This window comes from Cladophialophora psammophila, assembly GCF_000585535.1.
Source record: "Cladophialophora psammophila CBS 110553 chromosome Unknown aczJe-supercont1.15, whole genome shotgun sequence".
Lineage (NCBI taxonomy): Eukaryota > Fungi > Ascomycota > Eurotiomycetes > Chaetothyriales > Herpotrichiellaceae > Cladophialophora > Cladophialophora psammophila.
This window is the reverse complement of record NW_006912936.1, coordinates 417,823-436,469: the sequence shown is the minus strand read 5'-3', so window position 1 is coordinate 436,469 and position 18,647 is coordinate 417,823. Positions and strand designations below refer to the sequence as shown.

Genomic DNA, 18,647 nt, shown 5'->3' with positions numbered 1-18,647 from the left:
GGGTTAAGCGTTGCATGTGTCCAGAGCTAATCGACAGCTCACTTCTCGCACTCCACATACAAGAGCAGGTTCACCACTTCATGGGTCATCATTGGGCGAATGCATGAAGTACTACTTGTACAAGCCATTGAGAAAATCTACACGCCCATGCAATCATCAGCTACTTGCTTCGTCAGGGGATCGTATCTCCACTCACAGTGTCGTCCACTCGCTCATTAGAGGAGTCGATACCCGGCCATCACACGCTCTGGCCATGCCTATCCCAAGGCGAAACTTCTCATCTGCCCAGGTTACACAAGGGAGCGATGTACTGAGTACCGAGTACAGAATGGTCACCACTTGTTGCACCTGAACAGTCACGTGCGGCGCAGCCCAGACATGGGAAGCAGCGAGGCAGTCAACATGTCTTCAACTGACTCCCAGAATTATCTCTGCAGAAGCGGCAATCGACCTGCACCCGCTGGCCTTCAGCCTTACCAACTCCATTTAGAAGGTTGTTGCTATCTTCACTATCCATAAACGGCTCTGATCACTACGTGATGATGGACCACTAACATAGACCAGTGCGGATTCTGGATCCACTCAAATCCCTTCTGCGTCGTCGATCCGAGTCATTTTGCACTTGGAATCATGTCCTCACGAAGAAGGAAATCCAGTCATTATCATCGCTGCGAAAGTTGTCCCAACCGGGTCGCTGGCATCGCGATATTCCAACAGCTCGTCCAACGGAATACTGATCAAGGGGCACAAATTGGAAATCTACAGGCTCACAATGCTACGCTGCAAACAGAGTGGCTTGCACGTGGCGAACAACTCAAAGGGGTGGAAAAGGTGAACGCTGGTCTACAGACCGAAATTGAGAAATTGCGGCCAGCATTAGCCGCCGAAAAGGGAAAGACACTTGAAGTTGACACCAAACTGGAGACAATAATCCAGGCCCTTACAGACGGCAATGCTCAGCTGTTGCATCGATGTGGGCAGCTTGAGACCGAGAATGCTCAACTGAAGGAAGCCCTTGAAGGAGACAAGGTTCGATTGAAGAGCCAACGTGAGGCCCTTGAAGCTAACAAGGGTCAGCCGAAGGATCAAAATGAGGTCCTTGAAGAAGACAGGGCTCAGTTGAGGGGTCACAATAGGGCCCTTGAAGGCGTCGATGCTAGGCTGAAGGCTAGAATCAGTGAACTTGAAAAGGCACCGAACGAATCTGGTGAGGAGCTCTTAAAGACGCAACGGGAATGCAACAGGCTTCAAGAGACTGCTCGTAACGGCGGGACAACCGAGCTTGCAATTCATTTTGGGAATATAACACCTCCCACAACACCCCGAAAAACACCTTGGCCTACTATGCCGGGACATTTTCCGGTGGATGACAACCCACAACCGGATGAGCAGGTCATACCTCAGGAGTCCGCCAAGAAAGATGTCAGAAGTTCATCGCCGACTCCACAAATGGAGACTGCTAGTCAAAAGTAAATGTTACCCCTACACAAGGACTTTTACTGACATCTTATATACAGTCACCCACCGAGCCGTCGAGATTATTTCTCGCGATTCTCGTAGGATCTGACAGCACGGGGCAAGAGAGGGAGACGAAGACTTCAGCGGGGTATAAACAGCGTGTGTGCAGTCGAGGTATACGAAAAGCCCCATGTTTCAAGCATCGAGTATGACCGTTCAATGGCCACCTTCAAGTCAGGTCGCTTCTTACGAGATCCACGTCCAATTCTTTCTTTGCACTATTTTCCCGAGGAGGGATGCAGGCGTTTCTGTCTCCATGCATTACTATGTAGTTTCCAATAAACACAAAGTACACTAGATATTCTGCCTGGATTGCTGATATATATCTATATATATTTACATCTGTATGGGCAAGCCGCCCTCGGTTCTTGCATCGAGAGTTTTCGCAACCCCGATGTAAACTCTCGAGACTGTATTCCGTAGGTACTCCGTACCAAGTACATCGAGGCCACTCAGCCCAGCAAGGGTATCCCGAAGCAGGGACAAATGTCCACCCGTGGCCGTTGGACCACAAGGCTCCCTAGCGAGTAGGTACAGCACGTTCCAAAGCAGGACGAAAACCCGTAAGGCCGCTGTCGTAGCCGTTTTGGTTCGTGCACGAATTCGAGTTCGATGTTTGTTCTCCTTCATCTCTTGTCTTTTGCGGGAATGTGGGATTGGGCCCCCTTGTTTCGGTTCCCAAGTCACTGTCTGGGGAAGGGACAGGGACAGGGACAGGGTCATGGCCAGGTCAGGCCAAATCGTCGGAACTGGCTCGTGTTAAGAACGAGAAAACGGGAGAATGAATGGATGAGCGGTGGAGGGCGCTCGAGATGGAAAGGGGGTTGGGGGGACGAAAAGATTCGTATTATTGCATTGCATTGCCGCCCAGAGTGTTATCAACAGTCGAACCTGACCAGGAACTCCACAACATCTATTCTTCCAACGCCGATGCTATGATATCCCGCACAGCGTGAGCTTCATGACTAACATTCCTACCGCCTAGATCTGATCGATGCTCGTTGTGATGACATGTTGTTTTCAGCCACATTGACAACATCCTTGTTTGTTCGTGTTGAAATTCAGGCATCTAGCATTTGAGAGTTAGCATGACTGGAAATAGCCGGCGACGACTGGTTGAAATTGGTTGGTCGCTTACCCGCCTTCGGTAGCATTCCAAAGCAAGCATCCGTCTCTGGACTTGTAGTTTAGACTATGGAGACATTGTCAGCGCCTTGTCAATTGAAGCACACGCCTCTCGCACAAGGATCTTGCAGTGCCTCCAGGGAAAATCAAGGAGGAAGCGCCGGGGTTCCATACCATCCACTCGTGTTGTCACCGTAATTCAAGCACCCCTCGGCATGATCTCCAACCACCATACATCCTGAGGCTCCCTCACCAAATGTGCAACAGCCTTCCGTCACCTCTTTCTTTTGGCACGAGTCATGTGCCCCGGAAGCAGCTTGTTGCTCTTCTGGCTGCGGCTGCGGCTGCGGCTGCGACGCCGCTTGGTGAGGTTCACCCTGCGACCGCGCAGGTTCTTCTCCTTGTAGTCGGTCGTTGCTATGAGCAGAGGAGGAACGAGAAGACTCTTCGTAGGGAGGCGGAGGGTCCATGCGCGGGAACGTGCTCGGTGCGCCTCTGTTGGTTGGAGACGCGGGAGACCTAAGTTTCCCCATGGTTGAAGAATGGCGTCGGTAGAAAGACACAGATGAACTTTGGGTATCTCGTTTGTGCGGGGTTAAGAGTAGTCGAGGTCGCAAGCGCAAAGGTTGTGAGCTATTCGACCGTAGGATGGTCGCAGGAGTTGAATGCTGTGTAGTTAGTACAATTCGAGGGCGCGTTCTTGACAGGAATCACGAAACATATACCCCTTCACCATGGTCGCGAGCTGAGGCTTTGACGCCTCAACGTCAACTGATGGAAGCATTCGAAGTATGGCATGATTGGCTGAGGCTACGAATACGATTGGCCGCTTTGGTGTCTGCCTGAGGCTAAGGTTTGTGCGAGCTGAGGCTTGACGAGCTGTGGCTGGAATCCTCTATCCTCTATACTCGATCAAGACCTTTTGCCGAGTTGCGCAGAAATTGTGGCAGCCTAGTGAGGCGCAGACGTGCAGAGATGGTAATTAGAAGAAGAGAAACTTGGTTGCCTGGCTTCAACTGGGTAGAATGTACAAGGATGTGCATCCGGAGAAGAGGAAGTTACAGCGGCGGCTAAAGACGACACGCGAAGTACCTCGTAGATCAACGGCCAGCTCACGTGGGAGCATGCACAGGGCGGCATCATCCTCATTCCAAAAGAGGGCGAGCTGACTGGTGAATATAATATTCCGAGGTACCGAGTACGAGGTACTTGTGGAGTATTAAGTACTTAACCGTTAGGACCAGGAAATGTCGTACGGCGGGTCGTTCAGCGGCATCGCGCTGTGATCATTAAATCCGTAAAAGCCGTCTCCCCAGATCCCCGCCTTGCTAGTCTTCTCACCACTTGCCTCGTACGCCACAGGTAGGGAGTTACCCAGGTATTGCCAGGTACCATCTTCCCGAGTTCATATTGAATTTGAAACCCACGAATCTCATGATTCGGCTTGAAGCTTTCCTCGTATATGACAAGCCCCTGCGCCCTCTCATCTGGTCCACATCTAAACGAAACAGAGTAGCTGCATCTGGCCTTCATCATTTAATACTTCCTTGGTCCAGTTCGAGTTGCTCTGCCAGATGTGGCCTTCTGTCGGCCGTCCGCGCACGGCCTGCGGTACATGCCAGACCTTGAAAGTGAGGCGCTGTGATTGACCTCCTGAATGTGGTTTTCATCATGCCTATGCATTAACTAACACCACTCAAAGATACGGTGCACTGGAGAGCGTCCGACTTGTAAAAGATGTTCGAGATTGAGACAACCCTGTTCTTACAGCAGCACGAGCACCCCTGCAAGGAAACATCATGTTTTCGTTTCCGCAAACATCAATAAGTCCCCGGCAGCATCTTCCAAGCGGCAGCATGGCGGTAGAACCAACACCGAAAATATCGCAATATCAGACAGAATGCCACACATTTCTGCATCGTCGAATCTACCCAACCATTCCAATATGGACCACTATGACCTAGGAATACCAAAGTCTTTGATATTGACCCTGGTGGAAGTGTTCTTCGACAACGCATACAACGCTACCCTCGTGCTACACAAAAGGCTGTTCTTAGAGTCGCTCGAGCGCGGAAGAGCCAATCCCCATGTCGTGCTAAGTATCTGCGCGTGGGCAGCAAAGTAAAGCGAAATTCAGTCGAGTTTATCGACAACTGGCTAATAGAACATCTTTTAGTTTCCACCGAGACCAAAATGGTCAGGCAACTTTGAAGGACCACGGCTTCATGGTTGAATGGGCCAGGAAAGCTGGACGACTTGTGTTCCAACAACCTGAGGATCTCCACGAGGATAAGATCGTGACGTTGATGACTCTGGGCCTGTTCTGGTATAGTCAAGGCTCCTGGAGAGTCAGCCAATTTTACAAAGGTATAATTTAACATCACCACCGTCTAGTTGTGGAGCGGACACTCACTTTGGTAGGAGTGGGCTGTCAGTTGCTCTATGTCATCGGTCTCGAACCAGCCAAGTTGTACGGTGATAACGCCTTCGAAGCTGAAATGCGCCGCCGACGACTGTGGGCCTGCTATCTGATGCAATGTCAGTCCGCCGACAGCCTGACCTTCTTCGAGCCACTCGTCGATCTGTCAAGCTTGAGTTTGCCGTGGCCGGAAGAAGATTTCGATATTGGCGTTTCCAGACAACCATCGGAATGCCTGGATTCTAACCGAAGTACGGCGGCTGGTGGTCATAGCCTATATGCTGAGGTGATTAAAGGCCTGACACTCTGGTAATATTGGCTCCCGATGCCCTTTTGAACGGAGAGATTAATTCTTGGTAGGTACTCGGTACATTCGCTCATAAAGTGTCGCGAAACGGATATTAGTGAGAGAATAACCAGCTTGCATGCGTTCGACGAAAAAATATCGAGTTGGTGGCAAGAAGTGTCACCAGACTTTAAATTGACACCATCAAAAGTTCCCGAGATGGCGACCGACGCCCATTCCTTCCCTAAAATCCTGCTTCTCAACGCCGTATATCACCAGTCTCTGGGCGCGCTGCACGCGTCCATTATCCCTCTCTTCTCTTGGAGCTCCGGCGATAGCAGTTGGCTTACCTCTCGACATTGCTCAGCGCAAGTGGCATTTGAACACGCCTGCTCATTCTCAGAATTGGTCAAAACAGTTGTTTCGACGTACGCTCGACCTGGTGCCATACCAACCTTTGTTGCATACGCAGCGTATTCCGGATGTGCTATTCAAATGCCATTCATGTGGTGCTCTAATCCGACAGTACGAGGTCGTATACGTGCCAATGTCAAGGCGAACATTCAACTTATACAAAGTGTGGCTGTGTACTGGAAGTTCGCCGCGCTGCTTGTATTGATGATCTTACCTCATAAACACTGGAGCCTATGCTAATGTCTTTCTAGCAAATACATGTTGGTTGTTTGTACGAGATCCACCGAATGCTCCCAAACACTCTCGAAGACGAGCCTAGGTATATTGACATCAGAAAGCTGGTCGACTTCAAGGTCAATGCCTCACATGCTCGTGCTTCTATTCTCGGTTTCATCGACATTTTGCGGCCTAAAGGTGACGGAGTCGTGGATTCAGGAGACGAGACCAAAGATCTCGGAATTGAACAAGCTACTGTCGAGCGTGACATGGCAACAAGGTCACCTATACACGACGACCCCATGCACGACCTGCAGAGCGCTCTAATTCGGCAACAACCCCGGGAAGACAGCCCCGTCGCTCTACCATCAGACTTCCCCCAAACCCGTGAGTACCTACGAGGCACTGACTCAAGCGTCAATCATGTTCCAACTCAGCCGGAGATCAACGTCAATCAGACGCAACACCAGCAGCAGGGAGAGCCATGGCCTCAGCACAATCAGGCTGATATTGGATTTGGGCCTCCTTTCCCACTCCAGGGCCAAGGTGTCACAGAGAGGCTGACTTTGGACCCATACTATCCTTTCTTTGACCAAACGATGCTCGATCTCTTCCCAAACGGAGAGATGCCAGATCTTTCCCAGCTGGATACGGAGCTAAGCAATTTGGAATACTTTGATGTTGAAGGCTGGAACGCCGGTTCAACGGATCCTGGTGAAGAATGCTGACAAAGCTTGCGGCGAGTCACAAGCCTCACACATGGGTTGATAGATCATGCGCAAACACTTTAACACATGCCCTCGACACCATCTCGAACGCTGCATGGGCTCTGTCTCCGCAGCAACCCGGACCCCGCTTCCCAAGTTTAGGGAAGCGCTGGGGTACGGAATAAGCTAACCCTTTCCTGCAGCGGATTCCCGCATGTTCGAGGCGTCGAAGGGTACTGCTAGGCTAAGCAGTACTCCTTTCATGGTAGTACTCCTTGCTCACATGACTTGGACGTGGTTTCGACACGCCTCATGGGCGGTTCTATGAGGCGCAATCGCCTACTGGTAAACTCAAGTCGCTGCTCACTACTTGCATTGAAATCTGACCACGATGGTGAATTTTAGCCAGCCATATCATTTGACCTCTCTCAGGTCAACATGTGATCTATCTTGACATTGTCCACGTTGGAAATTTTCATTGTACAATTACTTTTCTCCAGTAGATGCAATATAATAGCAGTAGCAATAGATGCATGGTTAGGCACAATTCGCAGCGTCTTTTATGATCTAGCCTCAATTGAGCTTCACATCTTCACATTCCCACACTTCTTGACCATGCAGCGTTTACTGATCGGACTGATCAGGAAGTAATTCTCCATCCTCATCGACGCCGGTGTGGTCGCCTCGGAGAGCTCGAGATGGCGACATTCACGGAAGAACTCTGCCAATCCGTGTCGCAGTTCCATCTGGGCCAAGTGAATGCCCAGACAGATCCGCGTTCCCCCTCCGAAAGGCCCGAACGCGTACTTCTGTGCGCCTTCCAGGGGCTTCAGGTAGAATCGATCGGGGTCGTATCTGTGAAAAGTCCACAGGTCAGCCAGCCGCAAGGGATTTTTTTTTTTTTTTTTTTTTTTGGTTTCGTTTTCCCAGTGCCGCAACGGCCCTAAAGTAGGAGAACGTAGTTTGGGGGGGAAAGAAAGGGGGAAAGGGGTGACTCAAACATTTCTGGATCGTTGAAGACTGCGGGATCGCGGTGCATCGTGTAGCTTTGGGTCGTCAACGTCACCCCAGGCGGAATGTATAGCCCGTTGACTTCGATACCTTTGGCTGGTGTGGTGCGAGGAAGAGCCCCCGGTGCTGATCCGTACAGCCGCAAGGTCTCGGTGATGACGGCGTTCAAATACGGCAGTTTCTCCAATGCCGTGTCGTCGTAGTCGTCCGGCAGCTGGCTCACCTCTTGTTCCAGCTTCCGCCGCACATCTGGATGTTGGAGGATGGCCCAGACTGCATAAGTGAGCGTCACGGCCGTCGTGCCGGACCCGGCCACAATCAGGGCAGAGGCCTGTGAACCCAGGCTGAAGTCGGTCATAGTGGTTCCCTCGGCGCGGCTCGCGTCGATTAGGCCCTTGATGATGTTGTGTCTGGACAAGGAGACCTTTTCCCTGGCGCGGCTTGCGGCTGATAGTCCGTAGTTGACCACGTTCTGGAGGGCAGTGTCGCATTTTCTTGTAAAAGCGGGCGCTGCAATGCGCATCATCTTGTACAGCCACGGGACCTCGCCTACCAGCCCGAAGATCATCGACGCTAATTCCAGGTCGTCGATGTAGCTGCTTTTCTTTACTTTATTATCAGCTTGTCCGTTCGGCATTTCAGCTTGAAGGGGGGGGCCAATGGGTGGAGGAGCCATGGTCAACTTACTTGTCCGGCTTCTAGAAGATGTGAATCATCTCCGAAAGCCACGTTTGCAATGACATCGGTAGCCATCAAAGTCCACCATTTCATCACGTCGCAGTCTCCTCGGTCCGCTTCCTCTTTCATCTTGGAAACGGCCAGTCGCGCACGGTCTGACACCAAGTCTTGGAAGTTGGCCAAAAGTGATGACCTGCTAAAGGGGCGGGCCAGCAGTCTTCGACGAGCCGCATGCTGCTGGACATCCGTCATGGCGAAAACGTTGTCTTCGATTCCCGGCGTAGACGACTTGTACCAGTCAGATTTGACGAATCCACTCCCGATGCGATGGACTTCGCGGAAGGCGTCCAGGTCGGACACAACCACCTCGCCTGGCTCAACTCTGACCACAGGGCCGTACTTTTGGTGAAGGTCATGGACATAGAAGATGCGTTGGCCGGTCAATATCTTGTACTTGATCACGATACCTGTAAACCTTGTGTGCCATGGTCCCGGTACTGCTGAGAGCGGGCCGGAGAACGCTTTTGCGATGACCTACATGCATGATTGTGAGCAGGCGCGACACAAAATTGTTCGATTGAAGGATAACATTACTCACCCATATGGCCAATGCTACTACTACGAGTAATGCCAAAGGTACAAGGTATCGAAATGTCCCAGAGGTAGCCCAAATCATGATTGCAGTCGTCGTTGAGGCGTGTTTGAGGGGCCACAGGGTCGAAGTATCACCTTCGAGATAGCGACTCGAAGGCGGCAGCGAGGATGCTAAGTCAACAATATCGGAATGAGTGATTGATGTTGGAAGCTCGGTTATTGCTCTAGTGCTCTGTTCTCAGATGTGGGGGATTAACGCACCCCATGGGCACCTCCAGAGGCTCCGGATTACAAAGCTCGGTTCCGACTGAGAAGCCCACGGGGTGTAACAATTCGTATCGGCCATTACTAATGTGCAGGAGCGAAAAAAGAAGAAGATTGATGGGTTCGAAACAGGGATTGCCATGCCGTAGTCTCGTTGAAGTTCCCCACCACCAATAGGGAATCCCCTTCCAAATGAGGTTAGATTAGTCCGTGCTGTCCACCCTGCAAACTGCCCAGCTGCGCGCCAGTGATCATGCTCCGGTCATTGGAGAAGGGGTCACAAAAAAAGGGAACTCATGCAAGGGGCCCATTTGCCGCGATTCGAGTTTTCCAGATTAGCCGAATTGTCCGACTTGATGCAAGATATGATGCTGGGGGTGGCAACCCTCTTTGACCTCGGGGCATGAAGTCTAGGCACGCCGTGGAGTGAAAAGGGGTGTCTGGCTGCTCTCAGTGAAGTCGTGTACGCCCCCGAGGTAGCTGAATATTTTTCCAAATTGAAAAGAAGGCTCCCGAGTCCGAACGCAAGAGTAACATTCTCTTCCCGGCTTCAGAACGTTTACAAGTTCCAACGCATCGTCAAGATGTTGGCCAACGGCACCAACCATCAGCCCTCCCCATTATCCCCGTCGACCATTCACATCACTACACATAATACTTTGGGCCAGGCGACACTTCACAGCTCAGAGATACCCCAATGGACGGCCTTCAAGGAGTTGAAATACGCTTCCGCGTTACTGTACACGACAACAACGATGCCGCCCAACCTGAACGATGACGCAGACATCAAGAGTCACCAGGAGGTAACTTCAGGAGGCAAAGTCGCTCCTGCCGTCTTGCCAAAGGGCACCGTCTGTCGTTTCGTGGATTTTGAGCCCAACAGCAAGGGATTCATGCACCGGACCCAGAGCCTCGACTATGGCATCGTCATGGAAGGCGAGGTGGTGCTTGAACTGGACGACGGCAGTGAGACGCACATGACGCGCGGAGATGTCGCCATCCAACGAGGCACCATGCACGCGTGGAGCAACCCCAGTCCGACCGAGTGGGCGAGGATCCTGTTCGTCCTGCAAGACTGTCAGCCACTATTGGTGAATGGGAAGAGATTCAAGGAGGACCTGGGCGCGGCTAATGGACATGTGCCAGAGAGTGCCAATGATAGAGAGTGAGATTGGGTTCGCACAAAGGCTGTGCAGAAGACGAAATACAGAACGCTCGGGAGAGCTGATCAAGGCCGTGACCTTGACGTTCGAGGCCACCGAATCATTTTCGTCACTTGTAGAAGAGAATTTGGTACTCCGTCAAGACTGCCTCTAAAATTGTTCCTGTTTGAGAAGTCCTTAAGCAAACTCCCATGGTTGCTCACCGTTTGGCTACTACTGACATTGAATAATCGGTCTTCGGCTCAAGTAGTCACTTTATCATTTTGCTGTTCTACTCGTGCTTGAAACAGAGTGATAGCTCCTGCCCACAGAACTTGATAGCCTCGACCTAGAGGAAAGACAATACCCCCCTCGATTAGGAACCGACATTATGATCAAGAACGCCGCCTAATATGCTGTGACAACTAAAGAATCAAGACCTCCTGTGGCAACAGACTCTCATCTGCAAAAGCAAATTCGGTATGTTCATAGAGCTGGAAGACTTCGAACACGATTTTTTTTTTTGACTTGCTCATCTGTTTGCTACAGAAGTATTCTGCAAAAACAGGTTAGGAATCTTGTTAAGTCCCTGACCCCCCCCCCCCCCCCAAAGACCGTTGTGCTGAATAGCAAGATCTCCAAGTGTAGCAGATGGACTCTGCTCACACTTCGGCCTTATCGGAACTTCCAATCATTGGTTTGCGTATAGTTTTGTTGACGTAGTTTGTGAGGAAAGCGTCGACGTCCGTGATGAAGAATGCTGCGACCAATCCAATGCCCGTGAAGGCTAGTGTTGCCAGATACACAATCTTGAAAGCATGGGCATATGCCAGTTTCGTGGCTAGAACAACAGCATCAAGAACTCCATCGGTCATTCTCGGCACTTCTTCCAAGGCTGCTGCAGTGCCATTGGTTATGGCCGTGAAAAGATCTGGGATACTGCTGGCGGGCAGACCCGCGCTCAAGACAGCGGGAACGATCTCTTGCGGCAGGAAGGCCGTCAGCCTGTTGCTGTAGATAGCCAGGTAGATGCTGACTACACACAGTGAGTTAGATCAATTGACGCCTTACTTTTTGAAAAGACGGTGGCTTACCCGCGACAGTTCCGAAAGTCAGTCTGGTAGAACCAAAGAAACCCTGGGCAACGCCAATATCGTTTGGTGGAGCCACAAGTCCGGTGATGACAATAGTTACCATCTCGATCCATCCAACTGCAAGACCGGCCAGCACCGTGAAGGCAATGCCCATGTTTTCTGTTTTGTGCGTCACTGCGGCCATCGCAGTGCCAAAGACGGCGGTCATTAAACTCGCAACTATCATCTGCCATTTCAAATATCCCACAGCTCTGAATATAGGTGCGAAAATGAGCTCCCCCGCTGCCAATGCAATCCCTGTAGTGCAGGATAACAAGCCGATGGTTACTTCGTTCGAAGTGAAAAGCACACTGATCTGGATGGGCCAAAATACATTTAGTGCCAGCCAGACCATCTGCATCGTAGAGCCGACAAAGATGCAGGCGGTGATGTTTGGGATTTTGAACAGTCTGACCGGTAGCAACGGTTGTTTCAGTGGCATGTACGTTTCATAGATACCAAATGCCACCAAAGTGACGGTCCCAACGATGAGTGAGCCAAGGACATGTGCACTTTGCCAGGCATAAGTCCCTTGGGCCCACGTGAACCCCATGAGGACCAAGATCAAGCCACCAAAATATAGTAAAAGACCCTGGGCAACAGTCAGCACAGTACAGGTGTAAGCTCTGCTTCGAACGAAGGAGAGAACTCGAAGCTGCTGCAAAGATGGCAATCACTCACCCCGTAGTCTAACGCCTTCACCTCTTGCCACTTCGTCAACTCACTGTTGATCATATGGAAGTTTGGCGGAAAGTAACAGGTGGCAAAGAGGACGACTGACGCTCCTGACACTGCCACATTGAGCCAGTAGACTCCTCGCCAGCCAACCGCGGTTTGGGCGATCATGGTCCTTGCAATGGCGGGGCCGAACCCCAGAGTAGGTAGGACTGCCAGTGTTATTGCAGCTTGACCCCAGGGCCGGTGTTTGTTAGGTAGCAACTCATGTATGACGACAGGATAGAGCAGCCCTGCGGCACCACCAATGCCAGCGAGGACGCTACCGCCGATGAGAACGTTGATGCTGTTGCCCGTGGCGCAGATGATGGAACCAATCACTCCAAACGTTTGGCCTCCCACGAGGAAATACCGTCTGCCTAGGATATCCGAGAGACGGGCGAAGAACAAATGCAGCACTCCGGTGAAGAGCGTGTATACCAGTGAAACCAGATAGATGTTTGGAGATGGTCCGATGTCAGCATTCATGACTGAGAGAATGCTGACGGGCATCGCGTAGCCGATGTAAATGCTGTTTGCGAGGAGAAATGAGGCCAAGATCGAACCCAGTAGTCTAGGCGAGGCCCAGTAACCTCCCAGAGTTGTTGCATCTTGACCCAGGTCGTTGCGGTGCAGTGAATCCTTCGAGTCGACTTTCTCCAGATGCTCGAGTGCATGGTGTTGAGCCTGTTTCTTGGTGATGTCAGAACCAGCTATAGTATCTACCATGTTGGGCGACAGCTTCGCAGGGTATGCGAGAACAGCTTGGATGAATGGCAGTGGCGAAGTCTTTGGTGTTAATAGACGAGCGTATATGCAGGAGACAGGGAAATCATATAGTCACTGGGAGGTAACGAGCGTGCTGTGCCACTCTTAGTGCATTGCAGTCATGGGCGCCTCCTTTTGCTCCATCCTACACAGCTGGTCTGGCGGCGAACTCAGGTATCAATCTTCCAACCAAAATTGTGGCTGTTCCAAGACATAATCTTCCCCACGGGGTGACAATTCCTGTCGGTTAATAAGTCTGTGGCCCAGATCGTGTTCGCTTCGGGAAACTATGGGGCGATTTTCCGGATCGATTGATTTGCCGTCCAAGTGACGAGACTTTCGGAACCTACTGTACGAGTCCTTGCCATTCCTGGTACCTGTGCGAGCGATATGCTTCGGCGTTTGGGACTTAGCAGGCCCGGTTGTGTCTAACAGACGCTTGACGGAAGATGCCATCGACTGATTCATTCCTAGGGTTACGGCTGCTCAAACTACATACATATACTTTGGAAACGAAGAGGACACAAAATGTTGAGACATGCTGAGCAGAATCAAAACTTAAAAGAATAAACCAGTAATCAATCACGATGGCTTCTTGGTTACCAATCCCCATCGATTCAGACTTCTCGCTACAGAATCTACCCTATGGAGTTTTCAGCACAGACGCTGACCCAACTCGACGCATTGGCGTTGCGGTGGGAGATCATGTGCTCGATTTGAAAGTGTTAACTCGAGAACAAGTTTTCAAAGACATCAAATTTGACGACTCGACTCTCCAAGAAAAGACCCTCAATGCATACGCCGGGCTCGGACAACATGTGCACAGCCAGATTCGAAAGAAGTTGCAAGAGCTGCTAAGAGACAACACCCTGCTAGGCCACGTATTGCGCGACAACCACGACCTCCGGCAAAAGTGCCTGGTCTCGATGCAAAGCGCTATTATGCACCTCCCTGTGACCGTTGGCGATTTCACAGATTTCTTTGTTGGTCTTCATCATGCCAATAACGTGGGTAGTGCGCAAACTCCAATCCTGATGCAGTGTTGCTGACATGGTGCCTAGTGTGCAGGCTTTCTCAAACCTGGAGCAGATATCACGCAGGTATTACCAAGCTTCTGGGACATTCCTTCCGGCTTTCATGGGCGTTCATCCTCAGTCGTGGTCTCTGATACCCCTATCCACCGACCAAAAGGTCAATATCGTGAAGGTGGGAAGCCAGTGTCCGGCACCTGCCGAGACCTCGATTTCGAAGTCGAGTTTGGCGTGGTAATTGGACAACCCAGTCAAATGGGAGAAGCCGTTCCGGTGGACCAAGCCGAAGGCCATATCTTTGGATTTGTTTTGTTGAACGACTGGTCCGCGCGGGACTTTCAAAAATGGGAGCCCAGTGCGCCGTTCACCTGCAAGAATTTTGGCACGTCGATATCACCTTGGATCGTCCCGTTCGAGGCACTGGAGCCTTTTCGGGTCTCCCCAATCAAGGTGGATGTAAGTCAATTGGTCCACGGGAAGTTTTGACAACACATGACTGACCTTTCACAGCGTCCGCTTCCTGATTACTTGATGCAGAAAGAGACCAAATCCATCTTCGAGGTTCCTATTCGAGCAACACTAGAAGGTGAGCAACATGCTCCTGTAATGACTAGGATGACTGCTAATGAGGCGCTTTTCAGTTGACCATACTAGGTATGCAGTGGCGGAATGCAATACCAAGTTTATGGTCTTCTCTTTTGCCCAGATGATTGCTCACCACACCCGTGGCGGCTGTCCATTGCGACCAGGCGACATTATGGGCACGGGGACAATGTCTGGACCTACCAAATCAGAAGAAGGATGTTTCCTTGAGCTTTCTCGATACGGAGAACAGCCCTGTGAAATGAGCGCAGAAGGGTCGTCTGGAGAACGGATTCGCCGAACCTATCTCGAAGACGGCGATATAGTCGAATTTGCCGCACAGATACGGACAAAAGACGGCCTTGAAAACGTGGGGTTTGGGATATGCCGTGGCGAGGTGCTACCGGCCAACTGATGTTTAGGGTGCCGAGATGAAATATTCAAGACAAAGCCCTTGAACCTCACACAGACAGTTCTCGTGGTGCAAGCGAGCATGTCTAAGCTAAACTTCCGCCTCGCGTATACCATCTGAATGGGGAGGATGTTAGCGGGCGACCGGGACGGCTGCTTCCAACACATCCCAGCTATCTCTGACATCCGAAAATCCAAGTAGACCGCTTGCGAGATTTGCGCAAATAGCTCGAATAGCTCAACCTCGGGGAGAGTTGGGTCGTTGGCGATTCTTGTGCTTGTTGATGAACATTGCTCCTTTCGTCATGTGCCAATAATTTACTAGCACGATTCCAGCATGATCATTCCAAGGGCACACACTTAAAAAGACTGTTAATTGGAACAGTCAAAGGAGAGTTTCGTCATTCAGATCACCGGGTGTCAATGCCAGAGTCGATGAGACTTCGAGGTGATATTATCTGACAACGTCTTTAAGGCTCCTTGGGATAAATATTCGCCATGGTAAAACAATCCTTCAAATGACCGATACTTCCTTGTCTTCAGCCAGTGAAGGTTTTGCAAACCACTATTGGGCAATGCGGACTGGTTAAACTCTTTCAATGCGCGGACAAGATCCATATCCTAGATGAAGGCCCTCGAGTAAGGGTTGCCGTGTCTATGATGTAGATTGGAATTAATTCCAGAGACGAGCTGTCTTTTTCGGTAGAGATGGCGAAAGAAGATGTACCGCAGTGCAAATGAGAGAGGGCTGGTCTAAGACACTAAATTACCGTGATCATTGGCTTGGCCTTTCCAATGGAGATGTATATCTAGCAAGTTGGCTGTGGCGGGTCCATCAGGCTATTCGAATACTTCTCGATCGGCTGTATCTCGCTCAAATGAGCATTCAGGGCTGGTGGAAACGGGAGATTCGTGCTTATTGACTTGCTTGATCACGAATCGACGACCCATATATGCTAAAAGGGTGGGACCCAGTGATGACAATGCAGCGAGCCCCCGGCTTCAGTCATGGCTGGATAGATCATTCTCCGCACGATATCAGACTGTGGCTGTCCGTCGGATGCTGAGTGTTTTTGATATTGTCGGGCGAGCATTACATGACAGTACAAGTACCAAGTACTTGCTAAAGAGACAGTCACCAAGCGCAATGAAGGAGCCCAGAGGAGCCTTACCCGGTCGGGCTAAACGAAGTTGTGATGCTAACGTCGAAAACGTTATTGCAGCGTCGCTGCTTTTACTGACCTCTGTTCTCACTCAGATTGCATAGGGCGGCATCACCTTAGTCCCAAGGGAGGCCGAGCAGATTTCCCGACTCTTGGCAGTTGGACAAGAAGCGAGAGCCCCCTTTTTCTGGGGATTAAATGGTAGCAAATATACTTGTACTTGTAGGTACGAGTTACTCGGTACAGAGTGCTCTAAGTAGGTTCACCAATAGTACAGAGTACTACTGCTTGTAAGGTATGACGCCAGTTCGCTCGGTTAGGGGGCAATCAATTTCACAAGAATCAGGGTAGATCAGGTTTGGGGCGAGATACTTTGCTGCGCCTGTCAGAATAGCCATCGGCACGCTGGTTTGTTCCCGTACTTGTAGCGAGGACCGAGTACGCTGAGAATCATGTTGTAATATCCATTGTGTTGTCTGCTGACTCCATGGACGCAGAGAAATCAGAGACATGGTCAGGTGAGAGTGGATGAAGCGAAAAGTGGGATTATCGATAGGAGTAATTTCCAACATCTCGTGATTTCTAGACTCTAGACGAGAAGCGAGTGTAGCGATTGGGCGACTGCACCATTGCCAATGGCCATTGGGGAGGACCACCAGGGGCCACACTCCCCTTTGGGCTCGGGGTCTTAGGGGCTTAGGGGCTGAGGCTTGGGGGGTTTGCCACCCTCAGCACCTCACTTCTCACGCCATCACTATCCCTGGTGGTTAAACTTTGGCACCGGGTGGCTCGGCGTTACTGCCCTCCCCCCCCTGATTCCCTGATTGCTGATGCAATGCTGCAATGAGATGGCGATGGGCGCAGTTGGCGCAGTTGGCGCAGTTGTTGGCGCAGTTAACCACTTCACCTGTAACCTGCTCATATGAAAACATCGCCATCCCCTCCCAGCCAAATTCCTGTCCCTATTGCTACATCTTCTTCCGCTGGCCCATTTGGTCAATTTGTCACTGTCTCACGTTGCCCCTGCAACACTCACATTCGTTTTCTTTCTTGTCTCCTTTCGTTCGCGTTCCTCTTCTTAAGTGACCGCTGGCCCGATCTCTCTCAATCTCACCAGCACCGATCTGAACCACCAGGATTTGCGGCATCAGGCCTGCGTCGCGACCATGGGCCTCAGCAACCACTATCGCTCCGTTTCCACCAACGACAACGATGAATCCTTCCCACTGGCGAGCGAAAAGGTTCAACCGAGAGCAGGCTGGGGCAAGCAGTCCCTCTGCCTTTCCGTCGCGACAGGCACGCTGTTCATCGCCATCCTTGTCGCCATCTTTTCATTGATTTCGTCGGTATTTGTCTCCCACGCCTCTCCATCCACATCCGATTCCCTCTCGACGTCAACCACCAGCGCAGCCGCTGTGGTCGCCAGCACCGTCGCCGCAACACCCACCCCTCTCATCGGTGACGACTCGGTAAAGACGACCGAGGATTCTGGTGACTCAACCTCGTCGAAGGATGAAATCCAAAACTGCGGATATACACCCCAAGAAGCCAGAGACCGCGGCTGCATCTTCGATGTGATGATGCAACTCTGGACACCCGCTGCGTGTTTTGACGAAATTCTCTCAAACCGCTTCCTCGACGTTGGCAACTGGACCTGGTACGCTGATCCTTCGGCGAGCTACGCCTACACTTTGGAGGAGATGAGAAAAGGCGAGCACGATGCGGTATACGTCGCTCAAGACTACCACATTACCCACTGTATCTACGCCTGGGAGAAGCTGGTCCGGTCGATGAGGAATCAAGAGCCGCTCATCACGGAGTTGATCTCTTATGATCATGTTATCCACTGCAGGCACAAAACCCTCCAACGAGCCGACGGAGGCAGCTCCGTTCGTGGTGTCAGAGCACCTACCGGATATACCCAATGCGCACCATATGACACTTGGAAAGACCATCTACCTCCAAACGAGCACTCCTCGACAGAGTGAAGTGAAATATATAATTTCCTCGACCATCCTTGAAATAAGCGTTTTGCAGTTGGATTCAAGTTTTTGTTCAGCTCACAAAGCCAAATGATTCTCAATCCTCAATGCTTCGGAAATGGGTAGTTCCCGGTAGCTGGAAGACATGGGCTCCGAACAAGGCCTTGAGTGATACTAGACCTTCACGACCACCTCAATACATTCGAGTTTCACCAGGTCGCACTCGGAGATGGTGCTATCATCCGAGCTTCGAGCGAAGGCGAATTTCCTACCACATCTATCGGCGTTACGATATGTTTCCAGAATCTCGATCTCGGTAGAGGAAATGGCGCAATTCGAATGACGGACAAAACTGGTAAGAAGAAGGGATTGGTAAAGAGTTGCGACATCCAGCGCCTATTTGATAATGGTGGGACACCGCATCACTCGAAGCTATGGGTTTAAGGCTGTCAATAATAAAAGATGATACACATGACTTTTTTCCATTCA

General features: G+C 51.0%; 8 protein-coding genes across 8 annotated transcripts; 6 read left to right on the top strand and 2 right to left on the bottom strand.

Moving 5' to 3' along the window:
* Positions 1-630: 630 nt before the first annotated feature.
* On the top strand, positions 631-1,473 carry A1O5_09087 (uncharacterized protein; the record flags this gene model as incomplete). The annotated part of the gene is made up of 1 exon (XM_007749667.1): positions 631-1,473. The coding sequence occupies one exon, from the start codon at positions 631-633 to the stop codon at positions 1,471-1,473; it is 843 nt and encodes a 280-aa protein (XP_007747857.1).
* A 3,115-nt stretch (positions 1,474-4,588) lies between these two features.
* Positions 4,589-4,768, top strand: A1O5_09086 (uncharacterized protein; the record flags this gene model as incomplete). Its single annotated transcript, XM_007749666.1, has 1 exon — positions 4,589-4,768. The coding sequence occupies one exon, from the start codon at positions 4,589-4,591 to the stop codon at positions 4,766-4,768; it is 180 nt and encodes a 59-aa protein (XP_007747856.1).
* A 1,281-nt stretch (positions 4,769-6,049) lies between these two features.
* Positions 6,050-6,706, top strand: A1O5_09085 (uncharacterized protein; the record flags this gene model as incomplete). Its single annotated transcript, XM_007749665.1, has 1 exon — positions 6,050-6,706. The coding sequence occupies one exon, from the start codon at positions 6,050-6,052 to the stop codon at positions 6,704-6,706; it is 657 nt and encodes a 218-aa protein (XP_007747855.1).
* Positions 6,707-7,269: 563 nt separating this feature from the next.
* A1O5_09084 (uncharacterized protein) lies at positions 7,270-9,050 on the bottom strand (the record flags this gene model as incomplete). The annotated part of the gene is made up of 4 exons (XM_007749664.1): positions 7,270-7,540; positions 7,687-8,300; positions 8,384-8,908; positions 8,973-9,050. The coding sequence occupies 4 exons, from the start codon at positions 9,048-9,050 to the stop codon at positions 7,270-7,272; spliced, it is 1,488 nt and encodes a 495-aa protein (XP_007747854.1).
* A 766-nt stretch (positions 9,051-9,816) lies between these two features.
* Positions 9,817-10,401, top strand: A1O5_09083 (uncharacterized protein; the record flags this gene model as incomplete). Its single annotated transcript, XM_007749663.1, has 1 exon — positions 9,817-10,401. One exon carries the CDS (start codon positions 9,817-9,819, stop codon positions 10,399-10,401), a length of 585 nt encoding a protein of 194 aa, XP_007747853.1.
* Positions 10,402-11,036: 635 nt separating this feature from the next.
* On the bottom strand, positions 11,037-12,950 carry A1O5_09082 (uncharacterized protein; the record flags this gene model as incomplete). Its single annotated transcript, XM_007749662.1, has 3 exons — positions 11,037-11,410; positions 11,469-12,099; positions 12,189-12,950. The coding sequence occupies 3 exons, from the start codon at positions 12,948-12,950 to the stop codon at positions 11,037-11,039; spliced, it is 1,767 nt and encodes a 588-aa protein (XP_007747852.1).
* Positions 12,951-13,576: 626 nt separating this feature from the next.
* Positions 13,577-15,017, top strand: A1O5_09081 (fumarylacetoacetase; the record flags this gene model as incomplete). Its single annotated transcript, XM_007749661.1, has 4 exons — positions 13,577-13,996; positions 14,051-14,476; positions 14,531-14,606; positions 14,662-15,017. The coding sequence occupies 4 exons, from the start codon at positions 13,577-13,579 to the stop codon at positions 15,015-15,017; spliced, it is 1,278 nt and encodes a 425-aa protein (XP_007747851.1).
* Positions 15,018-17,342: 2,325 nt separating this feature from the next.
* On the top strand, positions 17,343-18,164 carry A1O5_09080 (uncharacterized protein; the record flags this gene model as incomplete). Its single annotated transcript, XM_007749660.1, has 1 exon — positions 17,343-18,164. One exon carries the CDS (start codon positions 17,343-17,345, stop codon positions 18,162-18,164), a length of 822 nt encoding a protein of 273 aa, XP_007747850.1.
* Positions 18,165-18,647: the final 483 nt, after the last annotated feature.